This window comes from Sinohyriopsis cumingii, chromosome 6 (genome assembly GCF_028554795.1).
Source record: "Sinohyriopsis cumingii isolate HCF-2022 chromosome 6, ASM2855479v2, whole genome shotgun sequence".
Classification (NCBI taxonomy): Eukaryota; Metazoa; Mollusca; class Bivalvia; order Unionida; family Unionidae; genus Sinohyriopsis; species Sinohyriopsis cumingii.
This window is the reverse complement of record NC_142966.1, coordinates 110,390,838-110,410,899: the sequence shown is the minus strand read 5'-3', so window position 1 is coordinate 110,410,899 and position 20,062 is coordinate 110,390,838. Positions and strand designations below refer to the sequence as shown.

At 34.7% G+C, this 20,062-nt stretch overlaps 1 protein-coding gene across 11 annotated transcripts in view; it reads right to left on the bottom strand.

Annotated features, from left to right (window-relative positions):
• LOC149797708 (receptor-type tyrosine-protein phosphatase delta-like) overlaps nt 1-20,062 on the bottom strand; it is a 263,521-nt gene that overhangs the window by 19,014 nt on the left and 224,445 nt on the right. For 7 of the 11 annotated variants that reach the window (XR_016421863.1, XR_016421862.1, XM_089962635.1 and 4 more), the window contains 8 exons: nt 11,841-11,967; nt 10,985-11,094; nt 10,014-10,345; nt 6,838-6,925; nt 6,427-6,503; nt 5,938-5,974; nt 5,503-5,600; nt 3,025-3,144 (listed from right to left, as the gene is read on the bottom strand). Coding sequence is in view for 9 of the 11 variants with exons in the window: in XM_089962635.1 (XP_089818761.1) it covers nt 3,025-3,144; nt 5,503-5,600; nt 5,938-5,974; nt 6,427-6,503; nt 6,838-6,925; nt 10,014-10,345; nt 10,985-11,094; nt 11,841-11,967 (989 nt within the window). In the remaining 2 variants the exon portion in view is untranslated. Of the gene's footprint in view, nt 1-3,024; nt 3,145-5,502; nt 5,601-5,937; nt 5,975-6,426; nt 6,504-6,837; nt 6,926-10,013; nt 10,346-10,984; nt 11,095-11,840; nt 11,968-15,434; nt 15,867-18,174; nt 18,373-19,592; nt 19,815-20,062 lie in introns of all 11 variants that reach the window. The other 4 variants (XM_089962637.1, XM_089962638.1, XM_089962640.1 and 1 more) reach the window with 1 other exon arrangement.

Here is a 20,062-nt window from a genome sequence, read left to right as displayed (position 1 = left end):
TTAGTTCAAGTGCATTTTAGATGCTTCTGAGTTTTGAATAGTGCCATGTGTGGAATACATAGCCAGGTGCCAAATATATTTGAATGCATGCGATGTAAGTAAACACATTTTGATCTAATCTGACAGAACATATCATGTTAAGATCATCTTACAATAGTCAAAGGACCAAACATTGATACTTGCTTAGAACTGAATATCTCTAGACTTAGAATGTGGCACAAGAAAAGCATTCACATAGCTTACGTGTCGATCGTGCATATTTTGCTCGAAAACCGATTTTCTATTCCTATACCTATTTATGTTCATATTTTAAATTAAGTCTGCAGATGTTGTTACTGTTGTATTTAGATTTTATTGAATGAAATCATTTATTTAAATTGTTTATTGGAATTACAATTTGACTGTTTCGAGATAAAATACACGTTGTTTTGGGATAATTGTCAATTCATTCAAAGAAGAGCTGGACAATGACATTGTGATACATCAAGACTGTTTGCACCTCAGCACACTTGACTGGAATTCATTTGGAACACTATTCTCTAGGACTTCTGCTAGAACATTTAGGATTAATTTGATTCTAACTTACAATACTGTAGATTCCTTTTCTAATTTCAGTTAGATAACTTGATGATTAATATATGTCATGCACGCAAACCTCCCACACCGAACTAGTTTTCTCTCGAATTTAGGGGTGTCTCCTGTTATTTGATGACATCTTCGGCGCAAGCAAACTAATTAGTTAATTTATTTTTTTCCATTTTTCACATCTACGTGCCATTGTGGTATAGTAACGGCAATACTACCTGTCATTACATGACTGAACTGGCGTAAGCTGGCAAGACAATGTAGTTACTAGTGGCCTTTGATCTCGTCAGTATGGATGGCTGGCTTCTATGTTTGAAGTTCGTCGATGCGGATTACGCAATGTGTGAGCCGAAATAATTTAAAAGGGATCATAGACGTCACAAATTGAAGGGTTATTAATGAGCTTAGTCAACATAATAAACACAAATTTGTTTCTCAAAATAAAGTATCTGCTGCTTCGGTGCATAAAGGTGTAGAGATGGATTAGAATTTATACTAAACATGATCAAAAGCACCTTATACACGATTAAAAATGCTGATTGATTATATTTTGATTATCAGCAGCTTCAGTGGCATAAATCTGCATTGGTTTGAGTTCACTGCCCAAAGTGTGTCTATACATATAACCATGCATTTTCTACCAATGCCAAAACACCGAAGTATACCTGATAGAAATGATGGATGCAATCAAGTTCAAAGAAACATGACGATACATTATGATCATTATGTAAAGCTGATTTTTAATTCGGTTACAGTAGCAAGAATGACATCACGTGTCATGCAGAAACCACGTCTCATAAAATCATATTAGCCACAACAACAAATATGATACCAGTAAATTCCATGTTCGAGGAACCTTCATGATATGTGGATACAATTACACGTGCCCATATCCCTTTCCCAAATTCATGTCCAATAAAATCTAACCTTTCTGGCAGCAGATTATTGTTCATATCTAAATTCAAAAAATGTTACACGATTCGGAAATCGCACAAAATTTCTCATGCAAACGAACAAACTCTATTCACATTGTGACCCAAGCTTAATGTCTGGGACGAACGAGGTATTTGTTTTCGTCCTTAATACTTGCAAGTAATATTTTTTTTTAAATACAGATTTGATTGTTTTTCTTAAAAAAATGGTGACAGTGGCAGTAACGATGTCAGCAATGTAAACTGCAAATTAGGCTTTAAGTCACCAAGGATGCCATTGTATCAAGCATGTGGACAATCTTCGTAAATGACAATATTATATGCAATAAATACTCACTTATCCTACTAGGTAAGCTTTCATATATTCAGTGATCATTATTGATAATTATGATCTATTGATGCGTCAACAATGAAACAGTATTATTAGTTTGCACTGCGGACTAAAAATTAAAAGTAATGATGGGTACCTTTAAGGAAAATTTCGCCACAGTGGTTTTTATTTCTGAAAAAATGTTTTTTTTTTTTAAAGTTCCAAAAAGAATAATAAACATAGAAGTGTAATTTCCTGACTTAAACATTATGAAACCACTGCAACATAGTACAAAATATTTCAGAGACAGACTGCTTTGGAACAATTGGAAGTAACAGCTATAGTGTAATGATTGGAAAGCAATAATAAGAGAACAACAAATTCCACAGTTTTTTGGCATCGATTGCATGTACCACGAGGCTAACGTATGTAGTCAGAATGGTATAAAAGATCTGCCTCTGTCAGATGACGATATCATTATCTCTCGAACCATGACACAGTGGATTATTATTAAGAATAATAATCACATCGGTGAAGTGACATAATATGAACTAACCTGGATAAATACGTATTTTAAACAGCTAAGTTCTAATTACGCTATTAATGTAACACGCAAATGATTCTTTCTCAAGCAGGCGAGTTAATGATTGGACGCTTGCTTACAAAAATGGCAAGACTTCTGGGGAAACGTATGGACAGATTTTTCACTACGAAAGGACATCGACAGTAAACAAGACATCATAAAGGATGGCTTTATAATTCCGGAGGATCAGCATAATCACAAACTGATTGTTGTGGACAGGGGAGCAAGATAATTTCTGAACAGCAATTACAATATTGTCAATTATTCTGGTATGTACAACAATAAAGAATAGTAACTAAACTAGTTTATCGTAACTGTTTATATTTGTTTATTTTAATTGCTTACTTTACAATATAGTAATAATTGTTTTAAGCTTCAACTCAGGTAAATATTGTTCAACAGCTTTAATTATTTCAATTTATATAATAAAATTTAGGTGTCCCCATTTTGAAGTAACAACATCTGACCAAATTTTGGGAAATCTCTGGATCATTTATTCGACCTACGTATTCTGACACTTATATATATATATATATATATATATATATATATATATATATATATATATATATATATATATATATATATATATATATATATATATATATTCTTACCTTTGATAAAAGAAGCGATCTAATTACGTATTCCGCAAAAATGTCCTCGTCAATAAGCTCAACCTTTATCATTCCGTATTCATGTGAGCCTTCGTTCGGCCAGTACTGTAGACATTTTGGCTGCAAATATTGGTGTGTCTTTAGTACATGCATCAAAACGTCGAGAATGTCAGCTTTATTTTACCATCTTGAGTTAGCATATATATATCATAATTAGTTACTAGCTTAACTTTTTCAAGTATTTTTTTGTATTAATCACTTTTATAAATTCAGGTATGGAACACTATCAACCATAACTGTAGTGCAACACGACGTTTCGATGCTTACCGTATTTTAAAATATGCGTTCTTGCACTGTTTTAAATGAATATAATGTAGTTGAATTGCAAAATTATTTTGTTTTATTTTTCCTTTATCAAAATATTAAGAACAAACAAGAACATCAATATGAATATGCTGATCATTATTTAAAATCGAAAAATATATCAACTTGTAATTTTTTCGTTTTCCGGCAAATAAGTTATTTTATCTTTGAGTGGCATTCTCGTACTAACTATCATAGTCAGATTATCTGTGCCCCTTTAGGTACTGACCAGTTGCCACAACCCTATCTCGGCCCTATCACCTGGCAGGCAAGTTACATACAATGAGTAGTCAGTGTATGATTAGCATTGATGGTGGACGAAACTGATGATTGTTTTATTCAACTTTGTTTGTTTGTAAATCAGCAAGCGCGATTTTCCTTATTTGTTCTCCGAGTCGTCTGTGATTTTCTATTTCTAGGGCACAATCTTGAACTCAGCGGCACTAATTATTTTATCCTCGATAGGCACTATATACAGTTTACTAATCGTGTTGAGACTGTTTATACTGATGCAAGCAGTTTTCAAAACAGACATGCAATCGTATCAAAATTAATTTAATCGAAATTAATTTGCTAGAACCAACAGATACACTGATTAATATCGATATAGCTCCAACAATTATTCCGGCTTGTGCTACACGATACGACTGTCGTGGTTGTGACTCCAATCACACCAAGATTAACAGTTGCTCCTGCGGCAAAACCACACATGGCATCGATAACCAAACACGCAAGTTTTTATTTTAAAATTAAAACAATCGCGCGTAGTACAATTGAACAATTGGCAGATAAAATCCGGACTCATCACGTCCAGGAGCAGTACCCACACGCACTTCTAACCACTTACCCATTTCCACTGGTACAATTGTCGTACAATTAAAAAATCTCTCCTTGGGGAATATTTAAATGTCAAGCAATTGTGCGTCATAGTGGTCTGACATCCTTTACATCTTAAAACACACAGACTACGCCCATACATTTTGCGCCTGAAGAAAGTCTTTGTCCAACAATTAAGTTGCCAGTCCGATAATTGTGAAATGCTTTGAACTGAATTTCATCTTTTGCTTACAAAAATATATCTTTTGTACATATATAAGATTTTAGAGTACTGGTGTCGGGTTCATTTCTTATTACTACTGGTTCACCAGGCCAACTGTTAATTAATGGCGTTACTTGCCTTCATCCATTATCATAACCAGGTATAATTCATAAATACGATCCAAACTCGATCACCGTTAAGATATGCAATTTAAATTTATCAAAACTGTTTACGTTATCAAAAATAATTCGCCTATTTGTTATTATAGCAAAGGTGAGTTCCTCTGTTTGATGAACAACAGTTTTATTGATTCTGTAAATGCAGTTACCACGCGTGGTGGTAAGGGTACATCTGCGTTCTGTTCATCCATGTACTGTTTCATGCCACCACTATCAGTATAACATAATCTTTGTTAAACGCAACCGACACACCAAAGTCTCTGAATCCACCGTTTTCAATGATTTCAAACATGTTCTTATCAACGACGATCTTCAACTTGACAATATTATCGTGAAGGGCAACATCTGATTTTTATGTTTACCAATTTGAACAGAATACAGGGTTCAAGTCTGCGTTGCACCATCGATAAAGACATACAAATAGTTTATCATCTGAAATATCGTCAGGCCAACCTAAAACTGATCTTGATTGTTTGATATCACCGCATACGTTTGAGATTATATTGCGACCACAGAACTGTGTGTGTATTCATTAGCCAACTGTGATAGGCTGCATCGGTTAAATCTGGCCCTTTTTTCATACGTCGATATTATTAGTCATTATTATATTTTCGAAACTGTAACCTGTGTACATCGATCCACCCAGCTTCTGCTTGGTAACAGGTCTCAAGAACGTGGATCATTAATGATAATCCACTGATTGCATATTATATTTAGCTTGCTTGCCACGTCATGGGAGTGTAGATGCTGTGGTTAATGGTCAGGGCCCAAAGAGGCAATAGGGTGCAAAACACACTGTATGCCACTACTTAATTGCATAACATACAGATTCACAGCTCTATATCCTTCATATAAATAGAGTTATCGTGATCATATTATATATATTCCCATACCTACCTTTCCTTGTTCTATTAATTGAGTGAGCATCACAATCTGTTGGATATCATACTGCCAAATCATCCGCCAAAAATCGGTGACATTGGAAGCGATAGTTCCTTGATAAATAAATTAAAACAGAAGATTCATTTTGCAAAAAAAAAATCGAAACACGTCATGTGTTTATAGAATTCTAAATTTCTTAATAAAAAGGTGCAGTAATAAATAAGTATATCAAGAAAGGAATGTACATCAATAAGATAACTTAATTTCTTTTCACTGCTTTGGAATTATTTTCTTTAAATTATTTTTTGTATTAGATCTGATTTCTTTCCCCAATGGACAAATATAACGAATTAGATTCCCAAAATCAGCCTGTGTGGCGAATGGTATCAGTATATTCACACCATTCTACTTGTAGTGTATTTATCAAGCATGTTTGTCACAAAAAGATACCTTGAGCCGCAATATATGCTTTCTCCTTCTTGTAACCCTGAAATGCATATAAAAAAATCGTCAACATCTTCACCATCATTTTCTTCCTCCTTCACATCATCACGATCAAAGTATTGTTATTATTATTATTATTATAAATTGCTATTTAACTCGGCCTATACCAAAATACATATTTTAATATTGACTATCAAGGAATATCCTGTATATACCTTATAGTGAAGGAACTAAGAAAAATAATATATCTGAGAGAGGATTTTTAGAAATTATATTAATTGACAGGATTTTATATAATACATCTCATTACTTCTCTCTGTTCTCTTTATAACAATAAGCGTAATTACAGGTTTATATCATATTCTGACATTTCACTATGTTAGCAATAAGACAAGACATCTTGCATTTATAAAGGATGCGTTGATATAATCTGTATGAGGCTACACATTATATTCTGACATTTCAATATGTTAGTAATAAGACAAGACATCTTGCGTTTATAAAGGATGCGTTGATATAATCTGTATCAGGATCATCGGATAGAGGCTCCAAAGTTACTCTGTTCTTGTCATCTGGAAATAAACGAAGCACTAAGTTGTTAAATGTCGATAATTTGTGTGGTGTCTCTTCGTTCGAACCGGAAACAGTTGTAAATTGTTATGCAAAAAAAATAAATCATTATTAATATTTGATCAGTGTCGTGCGTGGCTCTTGAAGCAAATTGCATTAGGTATATGCTTGTAGACAATTAAGCCATATGTTGTTGTAAGACGTTACAGTATTATTTATATAGATTCGTACGTAACTAGGTCCATTGAATACATTTCTCAAGTTTCTGCATTTTTCCTCCGACTATGTCAAGTTTAGAACTAAAGATGTACAATATGACGGGAAAGATATACATACATGCATACATTCCTTTATATCGATTCTTCTGCCGATTTCTCGGTTTTAGAGCGATACTCATTTCGTGTTGAGGCCCCGACAATAGCGTCTGAAAAACAAAAATCTCCAAGGGTATTTTCTGATAAATGAAATAGATCAAAATGTTGCCAGTGGGATGAACTACAATTGTAAGAACATACGTGCACCGGGTTTCATCGGTATGTGAAACAAGACAAATATGACAAAAGTGTATACAAGAATTCAAAGTACTTCACCAACAACATTAGTAGAAAAGAATGTATATAAACACAATGGTACTTTTAACCTGCCCCACAACTCCTCAAACCAACTAATATATTCAAGAAGAAAAAAAACCGACAGAACATAATATTGACAAATATTAATCATCAATGGAGAGCAAGAAAATGCAATATCATTGCGAAGTAATTTAGATCTTTCCTGAATATGAAATTGGACTTTCTATAAAGTATTTAATTTGTTGTTATGCACATGCTTTTACTCTGTAAATATATACAGCAAAACTGCTGATGCGTTTATTTCATCATGATGTATTCATCGTTGTACACAACTGAAGGTGGCTCCAGTCCTTAAATATTTTATTTTGTAGCTACACAACGAAAGGTGGCTCCAGTCCTTAAACATTTTTTTTTTTGTAGCTATCATTTTTATCGAGCAAAATATATAGAAATAAATATAAAAAACATTCAATTATGGAATATAACATTTGCGTGAAATTCAGTTTGTCTTCTTAATTATATATAATAAAGCAGATAACGTTTCACCTTAAATTCACCTTCGATGCAACTAGAAAGATGGATTACCCTCTTAAAAACCTAAGTTTAAGTAACCTGGCATGTAGTGCTAATGGATGTAGTGACCAACGCTCTCCATCAATCGCAGCTCAGAACAAGATTTCTGTGTCTAACGGTTTATCTCCCGTCTTGACCGATTCTAACAAAACTGATTGTGATACACACTGCTGCCCATCAAGTGAATCTCAGAACAGCACTTCCGTGTCCAACTGTGTGTCTCCCGTGTCGGTTGAGGCTGACGACTCTTCCCCCAGGTACAACGGCAGTGGAGTCGCAAACCGGTGTAATGGCTCAACCAGCTTTGGAAATGAGGGGGTTCAGTGTTATGCAGACTCTGGTTTAAAAAAACTCGGACCGAATTTCACAGACTGTCGATAAAAGACATATCGCCCCCTTCGATGGATATGTCACACAGATTTCCAAATCCAATGTTCACCCTAATGTGACAAATGTCGTGCGAACACCCGTTCGGAATCAAAATAAACCGTTAGCCCACGCCGAACGGCTTTCTCAACAGGGTACTTCGACCAGGATAGAGCAGGTTAGGCATCCGATGGCTAGCAACAGTAATGTGAAAGGTATTTATTTGAAAATCCCTCCTAGCAAGATCCCTACCGTCATTGGGGGTCAGGAAGAAAAATATAGATCGTTTGGTAAATCAAGTTTAGAAATCGGCTCAGATAAATGAGGAAACCCGAGTGGTAGTCAATATAATTCTTACAGAGAATACACAGATAAGGAGAGAGAGACTATAGAAACGTTCGAAAACTAGCTGTGGAAATATATATGGGGAAGGTATATTAAGAAATTGAAGAAGCACATGAATGCGATGTAAGGCACTTTTGGAAAATGATCAATGTTAAGAAGTGAACATTATAAATGTTTGTCTGGAACTATCAACTGATGGAGTTTGTGTCCGTGATGATGATTCCATCGCAACTGGTTTTGCCAGATACTATGAGGGCATTATAGAGAGAGAATTAAATCGGGGTCTACAGGACGGAGTAAGCCATATCGAAGTCTTACAGACCAGTATCAGTTTAAACGAAGTAAGAGAAGTCATTAAAAGTCTAAAGAAATCAAAAGCATCGGGTCATGATCAAATTTGCAATGAACATTTGATCTATGGCAGCGATTACCTCATCGAGTGTATGACAATTTTATTTACTCATATGATTGATAAATCTTACATACCGTTAGATTGCGAAAAGGGTTAGTAATAGTACTGTACAAAGGTAACAAAAAAGCAAAATCTCCCTCGAAAGTTACAGGCCTTTACTTTACTGTTTGTTATCTACAAAACTTTTGAGAAAATTATTCATGAACGTTTGGTAACTTGGCTCAAAGGTACTAATTCTATAGAAAACTGATAGAAGAAATTGATGTTTTTACACAGATTGTGTTTGATGCCTAACAACGTACATACTAAATGTGTGTTTAACGTTGAGTTATTTCAATTCGTTTTGAGCGGATGCATGTAAAGCTAAGGCTTAATTTCAAATTTATATTATACGTTAAAGAAGTTTGACTTGCTCGAGTATCTAACTGATTATTTGCAGCATTCCTAAATTCCAGAAAAACAAAATTGGAAAGAAATTGTAAGGTCAAATATTGCTGGTCTTGAAAATAGTCTCTGGAGAGTTTGTATGCCTAATCAAACAGATTTTGGTAGATTCTCTTCGATACACGAATACTTACGACATGCCTCAGTGTGGCAGTCGGCTAAAACCAGACAGCACACTAAGGTATTTACATATGTGGCTAAACTATGGGCTGCTGTTTTTCAAACACATCTCGATATGTGTATTAGATGTGGGATTTTTAGACGTTTATGCAGACTTGATTCTTCATTGTTGTGTTGCTTGTCCTTATATGTCGAATTTCAGAACTCTGTCTGGGATTACCTTACTGATACATTTCCACTGAGCCTGCACATTACGTTATTTAATGCAGAAGATGAGCTGCAACCACAATATATTCGAGGTAAATGGTTACCAGCAGGTGTAATCGACAAAGAAAACTCCAAGCTATTAGCCCTGTATGTAGCATACGTTGAGGAACACTTTATTGATTTATATACTGAAAGAATTCGTATCCTAATATTCAATTTTTGTACTTATTTATTGATTGTATTCAGATGATTTATTGTTATATCATGCAATCTACTATGGAAGGAAATAAAGAAGATTATGTACACAAGAAAAGGAAGCTTCTGTCCTTAAACATTTTAGTTTATAGCTATCATCTTTATCGAGCAAAATAAATAGAAATAAATAAAACTATGATTCAATTATTGAATATAACATTTGAGTGAAATTCAGTTTCTCTTCTTAATTATATATAATAAAACAGATAACTTTTCACCTTAAATTCTTCTTCGATGCAATTAGAATGACGAATTGCCTTCTTAATATACTCGCTGAGATCTTGAACTGCAACCCTCTTTCCACCTCGTTTAGAATTTCCCCCAGTGTTGTAGTAAACATTTTGCTGGTCTCCTTCATCAATGCCTCCATGGGTTTCCACATTGTTACTCTCTACAACTACTTCGGTATCTGCGGCAGCGTTTCTATAAAGCTGTCGATCGATTGTTTCACTTGCCTCTTCAGCTTTTACAGCAGGTATATCTCCTTCCCTGTAACTGTTTATCTTGAAAAAGGAATCTTCATTTTCTGGCTTGATAACCGAACGTTCTTCTTCAACATAGGAGAAAGGCATTATTTTGATATTATTTCAGATGTTTCGATTCTAACACATAGAAATCGCTGAATGTATGTTATTGCAGGCAATTTGAATAAGGTTACTGAATATTTTTTTCGCTTTTGTAATGACACTACGAAAAACGGGTGTGGGGTGTGGGGTGTCAATATTCTCTTACGTGCCATGACGAAATGGTATGGTATCAAAATTTTCATAATCGACTGCTCCTTTTCAAATATGATGTTTCATGAGTATGAAATAATTATTTCTCATAGGAAAGCTATCGATCTATCATTTTGAAAATGTATATCTTAACGATTGATAGGAAAATCTGTTACATTTATAAAATGTATATCTTAACAATTGATAGGAAAATCTCTTACATTAATAAAATGTATATCTTAACGATTGATAGGAAAATCTGTTACATTAATATTTGTTTATTATGGACCGTTCTATGAGATTTAAAAAGTATTCGTCCAGTTCTCACAGATAGAAACAAGATTCTTTTTGGACGAAATATCGTTATATTTGCATGTTTGTATACTTGACACTTGTGCAGAACAAATTACGTTATATTAGGCTATAAAATCTTGCTCAAACCCTCGAACCCATCTTAATTAATATTAAACTACCTAGTCTTAAGGCAGCAGCATTTTCGTAGATATTCGAAGAAAACTGGGAACCTGATGTACTCGGATTAGACTTTTCCGACTTGTACTGCTTTGCTCGAAGAGAACCGTTCCTAAAATAGAAAATCATCAAAATTTGGTATCATAGCTATCTGCATGATACGTTACTAAATGTAGACTTTGAGGATGATAATTATGTTAACTATACCAATTCTTTTTCAAAACAATTATTATTCTATCTGTATGCATCCTAGTAATAATGCGAATGATCTCCGTTACATTGCATATCGAACAAACTTCTGAAAAATTACGAACCATGTGGGCGCCCCGAGTGGTCGATGGTTTAAAGCGATCTCCGTTACGGATCGCTGCTATCTCACCTCTGTCTGCGTGGGTTCGAGTCTCGGATTCGGCTAATGTGGGTATGTGAGAAAGCTTGCCAGTAGCTTCTCGTGGGTCGGTGGTTCTTTCCTGAGTTTTCCCGGGTTCTTCCTCCACCGTTAATACTGGCCGCCATGTATAGCCTATCGTGTGCTGAAAATGGCGTTAAACCCCACAACAACAACAACAACAACACACCATGTGCATGTCATCTGTCTTTGGGTAATCTCTTTTATGTAAGTGTACATAAATAACTCAACAGATTATCCAATTGTAATTGTAAGATAGAAAGAAGCACCAAAGGTAACGAGGTAGCACATTTATAATGTGAACAAACAAACATTTTGGTAATTCATTCCCAGCTAAAATTTATGTCCTTTTAATATTGTGCTTTCCTTTAAACCAACGTGTTTTTTTGTAATTGATGCCCTTTTTTAAAATGTAAGTTTACGTAAAAGTACTTAATAGTCTTTACTACCTTCTCTTCCATAAAACGATTGAGACCAAAATAATCATTAGTATCAGGCCAGCCGCACCGAGAGCCCCTCCCAATGGAACACCTATAGGCAAAACAGATTCTGTCGGTGTTTCGTCCCGTTGCAGACCTGAAAATGTAATGGTACAGTTCCAGTTGTACTTATTTGTGCACTATTTGTTATCTTTGACAACGTTTCAAATTTAGCGCAAACATCGAAATATTGCAAAATAATCTCGATTATATAAAAAGAGAAAGATGTAATTGATGAGATGACTTACCGTCCTGATAAATAAATAAAGAAAAAAAATCCTAAAATACCACTAACATCGCTAGTAGTGACAAGTATGAACAAATCTACTGACCCCACGAGGTAGGATTTAAAAAAGTGATAATAAATAGAACTGTAATCCAATATCAACATATCCTTTTCCTATTTATCCCCACCATCACCCTATAATCCCTCTTATGAAGTAAAATTATCTTCACCCGAACAATAATTTCCTTAATATCCATTTCCATCCTTTTAAACAAAACTACCATGTCGTTCACACAGAATAAGATCCTAATCAGGGGCATCTATTTATCTTTTTGTCCGTGTTTGCATTTAAGACAGAGGTAGTGAGAGCTAAAACAAATGTTTGAAAAAAGTGAACACCATTTTTCTACAATAAAACCTGTTGCTTAAACATTAAAACAATTGACGAGTGCAAAGTACAAATTATGAACAGATTAACGGGGTTGGCTACGTTTCAAAGTTAGGCTCGATTTTTATTCATTTGGTACTATGTCCCTTTATAACAATTCTAAATAAAATAGATAACAATAATATTCACAGATCAACGTTTCTGTTTTGTCATCGCTTCTAATCATGAGTCTGGGCTCTAAGGAAAGGATTTTATTGAATACGCTCACTAAATAATTGCCAAGTATGTTACAGACAAGACGCTTCCAGAAAGAGTTCACTTTCAATCTAGTCCGACCTCCTCTGTTTGTAGCTTGTTCATTCTATTTTGTCTGGAAATGCGAGTGGAAGTAGGGCTTTGCCAAGGCACATCAAGAAAACACGTCTTGCACAGCAGCCGTTTTAAGCAATAAGTCGAACTCAGATCATACATTGTCACACCTAACTCTAGCCAATGAAATCGCTTATCGTGACTAAGCATATCTTTGCTTGAATTTTCAGTAGATGTTAACTAATCAGTTTGGAATGAAGCTATCTTTTGTAACGTACAGCTTGTTCTAGTTTCTTTCAAACCAGTAACATTAGACAACCATACAATCCAATCATAGCATGGGCCTTACTCAAGTACCATACAAAACGTTTTGGTAGTATTACTAGCAGTAGTGATGGCAAGAATATATATATATATGTAGGACACCATTTTTGGCTTTTGCGGCATAATAGGACAAGAAGAAATTTACGGTTGGTTACTATTTTCATGAGCTTACCAAGTAAAGGGTAAATCCTAAATTATAAACATTCATTCACATAATTGTCACATCATATATTTATTGTCAAATACACACGCAGTAATACCTGAAGTGTACCAATTCTTAATCGCTAACGCGTCCTTCTGCATTGCCCATACTAACAATTTGTATAGACGCGTGCCAGATTGGGTCCTTAATTTGTTATGCTATGTTTCAAATCGGGGTCCCTTTTCTGTCAGCTTACACCGACCGATGTTTTCTATCTGTCAGCGTACTTGAAACAAAATTTTTTTTTCTACTTGGATTGCAAAGTTAATGCAGTGCAAATAAGTTAGATACCATTGTCATTTAAATCTAATCATTCGATAGGAAGTTGCGTCTATCTGTCTGTATGTCATTGTGAATGTGTGCTTTTGTAAAACAGTGGGAGAAAAGGTTAACCTTTTTTCTGACTTTTTCAAGACAAGGTGACTACATACCAAAAGATTCAGCGCAGATATTTTAGAAATTCGGTTATTTTGTCACATTTCATATAGACAGTCAATAAATGTACTTAAACTGTTTGTTTTCTGTCTATTTCTAAAAAAAGGGTGATTCTGTTCAAGTTTGAAATAAAGGTTGAACTAAAAGTTCATCTACGTGATGCTGCTTAACATGGATCAGGGATAACCTCTTCATTTTCATCTAAAAATACTAAATATTAAACACGAACAAGTTTGCAAGGGTGACACATTTATGATGACTAGACTTCCGATGATGTACTACATTGTCATATTACCTAATTCCCCGGTATTCATTTTTTCACAGCTGATGATAATTCATAAGATCGCAGTTACCTTTTGTTCAAAAGATCTGTCAGGCAAGTCGACGAACTGAGAATTATCTGGTCAAGTGTTTGATTCTTTCAGCTAAGTGTCAAGCAAAACAGTTGACTAAGTGTTGATCTTGTTCTGACCATCGTGACCATGACAATATTTTTCTTTTTGTGCATTTGCGGACTATAACTGTTGTTCTGTATTCAAGTGTCAACCCTTTTTTTTACGACCATGACTTTATGCTCCATATCTTTCTTTTCTTATTTTCCACGATATATATGCGATTAAGACTGTCATGGATAGTAAACATTTTCTTCGCCTATTTCCACTGGTTCTTGTTCAGTCTTTTTAATAGTCTATGGATCACTTCTCTCATACTTTTGATTCTCGGAGTATTATCTAATCCTGCAGAGCAATAGCGGTATGCTGTACCCGCAAGGGCTACTATAAACGTAGATTTCACACGAAGTTGGCAGGATTTTATTTTGTTGTTAACGTGGTCCAGGGTAAAATATTATCCCCATTTATTTCTTTCAAGTTACAAAATATTTACATTTCTCAAAAGCAAAATAAAGTTCAGGTTTTCTTTTTTTCACCAGATTCACATGTCTTTGACATATGCAGTTATATGTTGTTTTTAAGTGTCATATTCCAGATTATTATTACTATTTATGGTTTGTAGCTACCATGTATTAAGAAAGTCATCAATCAGTAAGCATCCCTTTCTTTCTATTTCAAAAATGCACACACACTGACAGACAGACAGACAGATATACTCAAGCATCACATGAAATGCTTTAGATATAAATCATAATAGTCATTTTTAAGATATACTCCCTCTCTCTCTCTCTCTCTCTCTTTATCGTAAGGAAAACAAAATACTACACTTATTTATTTTATTTTTTTTTGGGGGGGGCAAACTTTTATATTCATGGTCGACAATCTCTAACCAATAACATCTCCCTCCCAAAATAGAACCAATAAGTTACAAAGAGACTGAATCGGGCTTGACTTCGCCAGCACCTAAACATAGTCAACAGACCAATTCCTAAAGCGTATGACGTAATACAGCATTCCAATTCAAGAGAGACTTTCGCCTTATGATGTACTGTCACAACACGTACCATCGAAATGGCAGCCTAAATTATTTCCGACGGTCGCAATAACAACAATAATACGAAAAGATAATAATAACAATAAGCATGATCATGATGAATATGATATTAAGTTGAAAGAATCAACAAGTTTTCTTAAAATTGCTGAATCCGAAAAGTATTTTTTACCTGATGTAGTAACAGATAAATAATAATTATCTAAACCAATGCACAGGCTAAATATATCTACCAACCGATGGAGCAATTTTGGTCCTGCCATCCAGGCTGACAACCATTGATACAAACTCCACTTGATCTATTACAAGATCCGTCACCAGCACAATGTCCGCAGAGTTTACTACAGTTGACGCCATAAAGACCGGTTAAACAGCCAACAGTACACATCCCGTTGGAGATATCACATTCTGTTCCATTAAAGCAGTTTGTGCAGTTTTTGTCGCATAAATGACCCCATTTTCCCCGAGAACAATGTATACAACGTCCGTCACTTTGATTGCATGTGTTGTTTATGCAATTTGTATCACATGTCTTATTGCAAGAGTATCCCCACCATCCGGTTGTACAACTTCCTGGACATTTGGCCTGTATTTTATTATCTTTGTCAATGGGTCCATCGCAGTAGCAATAAGTGTCACATGTCCATCCACATACGTTGTTCTGGCAGTCTACAAAGAACAATATCAATATGTAAGCAGACAAAATATTTACACTCGACTATCCAACAAACATAAATTATCTGAACCAATACATCAATTCATTGATTGAAATATCCATCTGATTTTGTTAAAGCTTTACGGATTCAGTTGACCAACAACATTTAATGGCGTTCTAACATCATAATAATGTATATTTTTGACTTGAAGAATTTTAAATATATTTTGAAAAGTAGATCTGAGTGGGAAGATTGTTTTCTTCGCAAAGAAGATTTAAAGTTTAGAGAAAATCTCAAATAATTAACTTCCATCTCATTAAATTCTTACAGACCTAAATACTTTATCGTGACATAAATGGTCATACTCACTGTGACCTAATTTGTTTCTTATGATCGAAAACGGTTATGCTGGTTTAACATATCTTCGATAAGGACTATACCATACTTTGCGGAAATGTAAAAAAAGAAATGGAACGTTTCGATTTGCCATAAAAGATAATGTTTGAATTTTTGTCAAACAATACAAAATATTTTTTAAATACACAGTAAATTAATAACTTATTATCATTAGAAGTAGATCTTACTCATGGCTAACAGTTATTCCATTTATAGTAACGTTTCATCCGGTGATATGACTTTCATTCGACACAATTTATCACGAGTACATATTTGCATGCGATCATCATTTTATTGGGAATTACATTTTTGTGTTGTTGTTTAAGTAAACTGACCTCGAAAATCAACCTTTCGAAAGACAGGGGATAAAATAGTCTCATTTGTGCACGATGTATTAATTTAGTAATATTGAAACAAGTCGGATAACAACCTGACACAAAGTGTGCTTCTTTGAGAGTTGTTATTACAACTTGATATGCTTTAAATGTATCCTTAAACCCTTAACATTATCAAATGGATTGTGTAGAATTTGGTACAGTTTCATACAAGAGAAAATCTATGTTAAAAAAGTCATTTTATTTATTTATTAAAATCTGAGCTAGGATGGTCCATCAATTCAAACGAAAAAGCATCCTTTAGTTTGTTAATTTATCTGACAACAAATATTTACGTGATCTGAAGGGAGTATAACGAGAAAAGCGAAACATGTAAATCCGTTGACCGGGGTTTTGAATGCATTGCAATATATTATGTTAGTAGAACTCACGTTAACGAAAATAACAAGTAAAAGTCATAAATACTACGTTATCATTCGACAAACAGCTTCTAAATTATGAGATCAATCAGTCTCAAATAGATGTGTGTGATCACCGATCTAAGAATCAGCTCAGGTCATATGGCACAATTGAATAAGAGCCATCGGTCATGCTCCCCAACTTATATCTTTTGCAGTATGAGCTTACTGGGAGTAAAAGACGAATTTCAAATTTTCAAGTGTCCTTGGCTTCTGCATTTGTTTTTTACCGTGACGGACGTAGCCAAAAGCTTATAACATATAACCTATTCAAAACCCCACCCTATACCCTTACGCACACTTACTTGGCATGGGTATGCCAAAACATTGGCTTCTCGGTCCATCGTACACACTCGGTGACCCGACCCCTGGGTCATAATTTGAATACAAACGTGATCCTCACACGGTAACTTAAATTGTATCTTTTCCTACCCTTCTGGTACCTCACCAATGAGTCACGTATTTCTTGGAATCTTTGAAACAAAGATTTGGGAGCGCAAGGATATGTATTTTACAAACGCTCTACTTGAACTTTTATACTTCTAAGGTTTATAGATACATTTATTTATGTTTCATTTATTTTACTCTCTTGTGCCACCGGCAGCTTTAGTATATTCAGTTATTAAGTTTGACCGTCCTCTATAGGTTGATATAAATTATGAATGAAAATAAACCTATTTGTTTCGATAAAATATAGAATTCTTATGCAAAAATGTTTGATTCAGTTAATATCTATCTTATATTGTATACGTGTGAAAAAGGTTTGCAGGTACAATGATATGGAAATAATACAAGAATGTAGACTCATCTGAAACATGCGCATCCCAACATTTCTCGCCAGAGAGACGTGACGATGTGACATCATGGGAAGAGGTAGGGACTGAATTCAATTTGATTTGGAGCAGTTGAATGTAGCCAGCTTGGTACATTCCTTAGAAAATTAATTTAGCAATCTAGAGTCCTTAGAAATTAACCTTTATACCATAGAGCCCCATATCTCTGGTGCTTCGTTTTTCTTTTGCTGTCTTACGAAGAGCGTGTTGAATAACACATTGGTTGTCTTGCAAATAGAGTGGTGTGGTTTTGTTACGAAATACAGCTGTATTTGATTTAGCGATCCCAATATCCTTACCTCCGAAGACGAAAACTTCACATAGGGTTAAAGCTGTAGGGATGGTCCTATTCCTTAAGGCGATCTCCACATGTTCTGCTAAATTGTCAGATAATGTTGTTATTTCCGTTCTTACCATTGGGGTTCTCTCTGGATACTTAAACACCAGGCTAAAAGTGTCGTTTGTCGCAAATGACACCGAGAAGCCAGACAACCTTTCTGAAATGACCATCATGTACATTTGCAGTAATTACTTGAAACCACAAGAAATATATCTATCGAGACCCACACCTTCTGCTCACCAGTTATTATGTACTTTTGAGAGAGTGACGTATGTAAGGTGAATTGTTTGCATTTAAAACATGCACAGTGGAGAGAATGTTGGCATACATCTATGCTACATTAATGAAATGTGGATGATATTTCTTTGGATATTGTACTTTTGGAAATTGTACATGATTTAAGCACACTGCTACCTAAAATGACTGCTCCCTTGTGCTAAAAAATGAGCCTGAATTATTGGAATTTCAGTGGGAGAAGCATAATCTATTTCAACATCTTAAATTCAGCTACTGCAACATCAATATTCCGATATATTAACCCTATCGATACTTTGGCGAATCGATCAGAGAGTTCAGTGCTTTGTATCTGTGAATTTCAATAGATGCGTGCGAACAAAGGCATCGAACCAAAATCAAGCTGTTCAAATTTGAACACTGTTCCTAGATGATTATACAAGGAGAACACAGAATAATAAATGAGCCAATTTCCACTCCTGGTCTCTGTTTCAACAACTTTCGATGTGGAACTTAAAGTATCCGTTTGAAGTCAGTTGCTACGTTTACGGTACATACTAAGGGAGACAATTCATGAAATCCAATAGATGTCGCTAGGACAAAACACTAAAACATCTGATCCATGCGCCAAGGTGTAGATAGGGTCAACACATCAGAACCTTGGATAGTGAAGATGATACTGCATACATTTTCATTATACTAAGTTTGTTTTGTTGGAAAATTGGTATGGAAAGTACAAATTATAGAACTACAATCCGGAGTCAGGATTATCCCTGGCATGGATGGAGCACGTTATCATCTCCATTTACATATTTTTGCATATGTTGAGAATTTAATGTCTACAATATTATACAATCGAAATGTTCCAAGGATATGAAAAGAATTAATCCCTGTGCTGTAGAAATTCGTTTAGCAGTTATTTAAACCTGTTCAATGTACTATTTTCTTTATGTGAAGTGATAAACGTATTTACAACTGTGCAATACCATAAAGATAACACATATAAGACATATTACAAATTGATTGCCATTTTAAAGGTTAATATTCTATTACATTGCACCTCTACAAAAAGTTGCCAGAGAATTATAAGCTATATAGGTGTCCAATGGCAAATACAATTTGACTTGGTCGACCCATACATACCGGTGCAACAGATTTCTTCTCTACCATATAGTACTATTATCTTGATATCGTAAACCAATTCCAAATTTACTCTCCACCATGTTGACGTTTCCTCCTTCGTATGAGTGCACGATCTAGACGAGAAATCAGTAGCAACATTACCATCTAAAGCACGTGACGCCACAGCTTTTCCAATATCTGTAGTACTTTGACTGGCATTGCGTCCGTACGCCAGGCTTCTACCTGGAGATTTAAGCAAAACTCCAAAATATGTAGGTTAATAATAAATAAATATGCAAAATGTTGTACAAATGATGTTCATCAAATGTTATTAAAACAATATCAGAGCATATCTTTCAAAATATCGCACAACTGAATCATTCAGTAATTCAAACTGTAATCGCTTGATTCTATAACCAGATGAAGGGTGCAAAAAACGTCAACAAATATAATTGGTTTACTCAAGTACATTATATCAGTATTCCCTCGAA